Genomic DNA, 8,730 nt, shown 5'->3' on the forward strand with positions numbered 1-8,730 from the left:
TTTTCGAGACAGGGTTTCTCTGTGGCTTTGGAGCCTGTCCTGGAACTAGCTCTTTAGACCAGGCTGGTCTCGAACTCACAAAGATCCTCCTGTCTCTGCCTCCCGAGTGCTGGGTTTAAAGGCGTGCGCCACCATCGCCTGGCTGTTGTTGTCTTCTTGAGTTTAGATCTTGGAGTCTCTTCAAGGTCCATATGTTATAAGCTTGGTCACCAAGCTGGTACCCTTGAGAAGTGGAGTAACCTTTAGGAAGTGGAGTCTGGAAGGTGGCCCTTAGTCATTGGAGCTATTCCTTTGAAGGTTTTGATGGGACCTGGCCTTTTGTCTCTCTATTGCTTGCTGCTGCTTTGGTGTGCCGCCATCTCCTCCTACTCTGACATCCTGCCTCACCATGAGCCCAAAACAATGGTGCCAATTCATCACAGACCAGAACCTTCAGTACTATGGGTCAAAATGAACTCTTTCTTTATGAGTTAATGCTGTTGGGATAGGCAGATGGCTCAGTGGGTGAGCGTGTTTGCAGTGAAGACAAGAGGACGTGAGACAAAAGCTATTGTGACCGCATGTGTGTTAGTTCAGCATGGGGGGGGGGGATGGAAACGGATGAATCCCAGGATGCGCTGGCCAGTCAGCCCACCCAGAGGGCAAATTTCCTGTTCAGCAATTGACCCTGTTTCCAATAATAAGGTAGAGCGTGAGCTAAGAAGATGTTAGACATACTCCTTCAGCTTAAGCATGTGGGTGCGTGGGCTCACATATGTGTGCATACTTGTGTACATACGTCATACACAAATAAATGAATCACCTGACCTTTCATTATGGCACTGAAGGTTGACTATCACAGTGTCCATTTAAAAGTAATGCAAGCATGTTTTCAATATGTCAGCATTATTTTTATATGAGATTTATTAGACATCATGTATGTAGCCTATGTATATAAACTGTAAATGTTATACCCAGTTTGAATAATGATACCCAAAGTTTGCAGTGAGCATTTTGAGGGTTTTTGTGATGACTTAGTTTGGGGAGATACCGTGGGAATCAAATGTCCATTGAGTATATCTTACATTTTGTGTTTTCCATGGAACATGACCCAGTTTGCACTTATTTGAGGGTCTAAGCCTGTTTGTACTATGTCTTGTGACACATGTATGGCGTGTGGGGGGAGGGTCCTGATATCTGGTGGAAGGATGACTTTTTCCCCTTTAATTCTATGTCCTATTTCATTTGGGTTGTATTTTCAGTGTAAGATTTCCCAGGCTCCCAGAACCCTGTGTGTGCTGGAGACTGTGTCCCCGTGTCCCCATGCTGTCGTACCCTGTGCTTGGCAGACATGTACCTACACATATGTATGGGTACAGCCTGAGCATTGGAGCAGTGTGCGTTCTTGCCCTAGGTTTTGGGTTGCAGCCTGTGGCCTGTGAGTAGGGTCTATGACTCACAGTGTAGTGATACACTATCAGGAGGCCTGAAGTTTTGGAAAATTTGTCAAGAAATTTCCCCTCGTCAGGTAAAATTAAGAAGTGTGTTGCAACAGGCAGAAAAGATTAACGAGTGTACCTTTCTGAGTGATGGGTTTTTCAGAGGCCCTGAACCTTCCTCTGTCACTAAAGGATTTCATAATGATGAGTTATAGAAATACATTTCCTACCCAGAAATGAGACTGTTTTGTCTTTAGAATGCAACTGATCCTTATCCTCTGGGTTTTTATCACTTTGCATAAGTAAATGCCTTTCACTTTCCTGGTTACCTATTTTTGTATGCCCCTTGAATTCTCCTTTGAACTGGTAGCAATATTTTATGGCTTTGACTTGTTAGTTAGTCATAAACCTTTTGCATGCATTAATTTTGTATTTGCATGAAAAATGGTTTTATCTCTTTAAAAAAATTTCCCTTTACTTCTAGGGCATTTTAAAGATTTTTATATTTCTATTTTATGTGTATATATGAGTGCTTGCATATATGTATGTGTACATGTGCCTCTTTCATGCCCAACGGGGCTGGAAGAGGGTGCTGGATCCCCTGAAACTGGAGTATTTAAATGGTTGTGAGATACCATGTGGGTGTTGGGGCCAAACTCCGGTCCTCTGGAAGTATAGACCATGCACTTAATCTCTGAGCCATTTCTCCAGTCTCCAGAAATCAATGCTTATCAAGTAGTTGGGGTTCTGTAATGTTTCTATCAATATGAACATTTATGGACTGAGATCCTCATTATTCAGTTCTCTGAATGGAATTTGGGAGGTTATATATAATTTTTCTCAATAATCTTCCTACACCATACCACTTTTAGATAATTTGATGGATTTGAGGACTGGAGAGTCTTAAAATTGTTATGAGTTCACGTGAAATGGTCTATTAAATAATTTGGAAAAAAATGCATCTAGTTTATAGACTGCAGTTGAAATTCTCAAGGACCGAGCACTGCAAGAGGTTACATTTCAATATTTTTAAATTACAAAGAAACACATTATACTTCCTGCTGGAATCATCAGAATTTGGTAACAACAGTATCTACAAAACTTTTAATTGTCGGGTGCTGTAGAGGTGGCAGAGAGAGGGAAATAGTCATAGGAAACTCAATTAGCGTATTGTATTCAACTTTACAATTAGAAGACAAGCCCCTGTTTCCTGGAACTAACCACTGTTCTCATCTCACGACTGCGCAACCTGAGTCAGCGAGAGCCCTCCCTGTTCTGTTCAAAGGCCTTGCTGCCTAGGAAATTTATGTCTTACTTCATAGCATCATTATTTTGCAAGGATGAAAAGAAATAACTTAAATTTTAGACATAGAGGTTAGGATATTCTCTCTGGGATATGGAAATAAGAAAGCCGTATTGAATACAAATAGCGGGGAACCAGAGAAGTATGAAAGCCATTATGCAAATACCTGGCCACTCTGGGCTATACTCCATAGATATCACAGAGATACTCTATCAAGTAAAGCCAAAACAAGCACAGAAACAAGATTCTCAGACTGTAATTCTTAGAACCAGTAAACACTGCCTTACATGAAAGAAAAATCATACAAATTGAAATATTTGAGATAGAGCATGGATGTTAAGCTCAAAGGCAGTCACAGGAGGAGGCAGTGTCCCCACAAAGCAGGGGCTAGTGTGATCCAGACACAAGCCAGGAATGCTGGATGCCAACCCATGCTGAAAAAAGGTAGGAAAGCTTCCTCGGGAAATATCACCTTGCAATACTGTCACGGGATGGGGGGAGAGTCCTTCATGCTATCCAATAAAAGCCATAGGGAGACAAGAAGCAAGCAGTAACTTTAGTGTTGATAACCCTGAGTTCCAGAGCCTGAGAAAACAAGTTTCTAGATCCAGAGGCTTATAGCTCTAAGCCTTGGATAAAAGAGGCTTATGGCTTCAAGCTTTCGGAGCTGGAGGCTTATTGCTCTTCGTGGTCAAGTTGAGATGTTTTGCTTTGGGCTCAGAGTGCCAGTACCTACTGGTTAGAGTTGCAGTCCCTGAACTCTGATTATACCTGAATCTTCAACTTTGGTAGTACTTTTAGACCCTTTTAGCAACCTGTCGTCTTCATAATCTGAATTCCACTCCTTGTCTCTTAATGACCCCTTGGGTCCCGCAGCCTTAGTTTCTCGTGATTTCTGCCTCCAACCGCTTTCTGGAGCTCTTCAGTTTTCTCCTAATCTAACAGCTTATAGCCTTGGGTCCAGGGCACCCAGCTCTTTCTGGCTGTCTGGAATTTTTCATGTTCTCCTCACTGCCACTGCTGCTGCCCAGGATGGAGACCCTGGTGTCTTGTCTGCTCCTTGGATAGCCAACATGCTCCACCTGTGATCAAGGCAAGTATGCAAAGAGGCATTTGGGAGAAGCTTTTATTGACCTAATATTGAATACCAGTGTGTAGGGCACAGGAGAAAAGGGTCCTAGATAAGCCTAAAGGGGTGGGAAACAGCCTACTTACATAGTCAGAAGAGAGGCACAACATCCTGGTACTCAACTATAATTCTGCCAGTTACAGCCTTACATAAAGCTTGACTGTGCTTAACTATAATTCTGCCAGTTACAGCCTTACATAAAGCTTGACTGCCCAAGAATGAATAGGGATGTTCCATCAGAAACCTCAGATAGGTTAGCCTTCTTTCTGTCAATCATAAGCATTTTTCTTTGTCTCTGCTGGTGGTGGTCTTGCTGTTCCCCAACTTTCACAGGTCTGTGATTAATAAAACCTTGCAGAATAATTGCCAATAGGTAACTCTGGAACCCCAGCAGCAGGGCACAACTCTTAGGGACAAGAAATAGTATTGTCTGAAGTATAAGTGACGATGACCTAGGAACACATAGTTACCCCAAGTTCCATGTTCCAATGTGGTAACAGTTTGTTGAAGGTATAAAACAGGGCATTTTCAAGACATTGTTGGGAGCACTAGACAGCCACATTACATCAAAGTGGAGAAAACTCTGTAATAGTCTTTGGGTGCTATATGATAGCATTTTTTCACCCTTTGGTTGGCTGGAAACTAGGAGTATATTTCAAAGGATTTACCTAATGATTACCTTAGGTGTTGGGCCAGGTTGAGGAAAACAGTAGGTGCCTATCAATAGACTGAAGCTACCTTAAGGCCAGTTTGACTCTTGAGTTTCAGTGTTCCGCCTCTCCACAGCCTTGAAGTAGCAACCGGCTTGCAAAGGTTCAGCAGAATGTGTGGTCTTTTCAGGAACTTTCATTCCCAAGGTTTCCGTGCTTGCTCAAGCTGGAGCAGTTGGGATTGGAGCAAGACCTGAAGGGGAAGCTGCAGCTCCAACTGTACTTGCTGTGTTCTTTGCCATTGAAGTGGGGTTTCTTTGTGGAGAGCTCGGAGCACTGAAAAGTTGCTGAAGCGGAGCTATGTGGCCCCAGCCTCTGCTTCCAACAGCCTCAACCTCCACAAGGGAGCATCTGACAGTTCCCACTCAGGGGCTGACTTGCCAAGACAAGAGAGGGTTGTTCTTCTACAATATTAAAGGATGCTTTTATGACTTAGAAAATTAACCTTGGAAGTGTTCCACCATGGCCAAGACAGAACTGTCTGATGTGCCTGACTTTGGTCAGACCCATGATTACTGTCCTGGGATGTAATGCCTACAGAGCTATGGGAAAATCCATTACGGCTGTAGTGATTTGTTACCGCTGCCATGGAAATTACTGAACATTTTTTTTTTTTTGATCTTTACCTGAGGAAATTTTGCCAAGCAAAAAGCTGAAGGTGAGAAGGTGGCTTTAGAATTGTGTGATGGGTCAAATCTGGAGAAATTTTGAGGAGAAAAGCCTAGATTGCTTTAAGGAGGTTATTGGTAGAAATGGCATGTAAAATACTCTCAGTGAATGCTCAGTGAAAACCGAGAAATGTAGCAGAAGATGGCTACATTGCCTTACAATGTATAACTTGCCATGGGTAGAATGTTATTAGAAATATCAACAGCAGTGTTGCTGAGGGCTTAGAAGGAGATTAGGAGCATTCTGTTGGAAATTTGGGGTGGGGAAACTGTCAAAAACGTGGCCTGGATTGTTCTTAGTACTTACAGTCAAGGAAGGAAGGAAAGAAGGAATGTAAGAAAGAGATAAATTAAGAGGACTGTTAGCATAAGAGCCCAGAATGATTAGGAGGAATTCTTAGCACATTCAGATTGAAAAGGATTCTAGAAGAGAAGACAGGCAGCCATGATATTCCATTTTCAACTTCCCTGTGGCAATGCTAGTCGATAGTTCTTGTCTGTCCTTCATATAGTTAGGGAGGCTAACGGGTACAGAAAGCAGACAGTTAACATTCAGAACACTGACTTGTATCAACCAGGGAAGGATGGAGATACAGTCTACTTGCAGAAATGCTTGCCCTGGAGGTATGAGGCCCTGGGTTCAGTTTTAGGGTTAGAGTATGGAAATGAAACTATTACAGGGCAGACTTGGAATTTCTCTCATGGCTGGAATGCTCCTGTAACATTTTGCCTGATTCCACATATATATGTAAAGAGGAAGTCACCTTGAGAATTCCAAAGTGGATCTTAACTGGGAAATTGCAATAAACGGTCTGTTTATATATTGAATGATAGCCATATGCTGGGGTGGTGGTGGTGAATTAAGCCCCAGAGAGTGGCTTTAAAAAGTTTTGTCTGTTTAGTAGTGTTTGAATGATTCGTTATTATGCCTTCTGTTAAGTTTTAAGTAGCGTGAGAATTAGGTCAGTGGAAATGATTGGCTTCTCGGAGCCACTTGAGGCAGTGACAGCAGTAATTTCCACACACCACTCTTCTTATGTCTATAAGTTACTCAGAGCTAAAAACCTTCAAAGGAGACATGGGAAGTGTGTTGTCGGCTTTTTAGCAGATGACAATGTTAGTGTGGAGTGGCCTCTTTCCAGCAGACCTTCAGACCTTCGGTACTTCCTCTGCATTGCCATGCGTGGTGCGGTTCTGACTGCTGAACTGTGGTGTGGGTAGGGGGAGCGGGGAGAGTTCAGGAGAGGGAAGAGTTTGGAAGCTGGCTTGGAGGCCATTTGGGGTGAGAGAGAAAACCCAGGTCACCAGTTAGAACTGGCTCTAACAAAGGCTTGTTTTTGTGATTGTTTGCAGAAAGATTACCACTTTGAATACACAGAATGTGATAGCACTGGTTCCAGGTGGAGGGTCGCCATTCCGAATTCTGCAGTGGATTGCTCTGGCCTGCCTGACCCAGTGAGAGGCAAAGAATGCAGTATGTTGTGATTTTTTTTTTTTGACCATTTGTTTTCCAGATTAAACCATAAACTCATCATATCAGTTCTAGATGCCATTCAAATGAACACAAGAGACCAGGCAATGATGTATATATAGTTGTTATCTAGAAATACAGCAAAACCTTTCTTTAACAAGTGATTAGTACTTTTTCTTGATTTTTGTTTGTTTGTGCCTATCTGTGTATGCGAGTGTGCATGGAGGAGCAGGGGTGCTATAGGATGGAGATGGAGGTCAGAGCACACCCTGGGAGAGCTGACTCTCTAGTTCCACCCTGTAATCCCTGGGGCTTGAACTCAGTTCGTCAGGCTTGGCAGTAGGTGCCTTTACTCTTGGGTCTTTGTCAGGACCTTGTATCCCTCTGTCTGAAGGGCTTAATGAGACATGGGCAGTATTAAAGGATGTTATTTTTTTAATCTATTTATTCTATTATTTGAAATTATGGAGAGAAGAAAGACAGACTTTCTCTTTTAGTTTTAAAATACATACTTTTAATTTGATAAAGCACGCATCACTTAGAATTCCTCTTGAAGTGATAACTTTTAAATTGATATTAAGGATAGTCATGTTTTTGTCATTCATATTCACCACGCTCCATAGATCTCTTCTTGCAATGGATTCCTTTATTGGCCACAGAAATAGTTTAATTTAATAATTTTAAGTGTAACTTGTAGAGACTGTAGTATTGCTAATAGTACATACAACATCTTGTCTTCTGAAGACTAGAAGACTTGAAATTCAGCCTCTTAAATTAACGTGGAGAGATATCATCAAATTTATTTTTATTTATAAACTACCTTCTAAAAATATTTTAGTTGGTTAGTTTGGAGTTTATACAGTGAACTAGACCAACCGTGGCCTTGGTTTCTAGACCTGGCAGAGAAATCACTTCAATTTTCTTGTGGTCTTCCAAAAGCTATTTCTATAAAGCTTCTGTTTCCGAATGAATAAAACAGAGAAGCAAGTTATCTTCATACAGTGTGTCTATTACGAGTTCGAAAATGTTAACCACCAGCAGTAGATACTATGGAGACTGTAGTAGTTCAATGTATGAAGAAAATGTGGGGAAAAAAAAATCACCTTTAGTTCTTGGTAACTGATTTTAAATAAATGCAAGAAACCTGAGAATCCCCATGGTCAGGGGATCTAGCAAGAGTCAGAAGAGACAGTGAGGTGAAGAGAGAAGGAGGGCCGCCAGGCTGGTGTATTGACAGTCGCTGGAACACAGGACCTCTCAATGTGAGCAGAGTGTTGTTAAAGGGAGACAGTCTGGGGAACAATGCTGTAATTAACTTAGTGAAAATTTGTTTCCTACAAAATCTGCATTGGTTTTGTTCAGTGCTTTTTACCCTGGGGCTTAATTTCTTGGTTCCTTGTAACCAGTCTTATTTGTAGACACTGTGTAACTCTTCTGAATGCTTACTCTGTGGATAGGAAGTGTGCTGCTTTGGGCTAGCTCTGGCTGTTCAGGTTAAAATGTACTATAGTGGAGGACTCTACACCATGGGAATTGGGGTCATTCTAGATCAGGGCTTTCTTCTGCTGGAAGTCATATTTTTAGTATTTATAAGTTTGCTGTGAATTGCATGTGATGGCCAAGGGCTCCTAATTTTGTTACAAAGCTCATGCCTAAATAGGAATGATTTCTACTTGAATGTTGCAGAGGCATTTTCCAGTCAATACTTTCATAACATTTCATAGGTAAAGTTATGGTTTTGCTTCTTCAGTAAGAAAATTTTTCCAAAACTCTTAATAGTCAGCTTTGTTTCAATCATACTATACCTTGAAAATTATACTTATTTAAAAATAACACTTGATAGATTGGACATTTTTTATATCAGCTTTTATCTGAAATTGTAAGTGCTCCCACATCACACACACACACATACATACACACACACATACACACATACATACACACACACACATACATACACACACATACACACCCATACACACCCATACATATACACCCCCCCACATACATACACACACATACACACCCATA

At 41.6% G+C, this 8,730-nt stretch overlaps 1 protein-coding gene across 3 annotated transcripts in view; it reads left to right on the plus strand.

Moving 5' to 3' along the window:
* Kiaa1324l (KIAA1324 like) overlaps positions 1-8,730 on the plus strand; it is a 164,979-nt gene that overhangs the window by 72,387 nt on the left and 83,862 nt on the right. For 2 of the 3 annotated variants that reach the window (XM_005358323.3, XM_026784691.1), the window contains exon 2: positions 6,582-6,702. The exons of the other annotated variant lie outside the window; for it this stretch is intronic. In XM_005358323.3, coding sequence (XP_005358380.1) covers positions 6,582-6,702 — 121 coding nt within the window. The remainder of the gene's footprint in view (positions 1-6,581; positions 6,703-8,730) is intronic. 3 annotated transcript variants of the gene reach the window in all.

Source organism: Microtus ochrogaster, chromosome 26 (assembly GCF_000317375.1).
Source record: "Microtus ochrogaster isolate Prairie Vole_2 chromosome 26, MicOch1.0, whole genome shotgun sequence".
Classification (NCBI taxonomy): Eukaryota; Metazoa; Chordata; class Mammalia; order Rodentia; family Cricetidae; genus Microtus; species Microtus ochrogaster.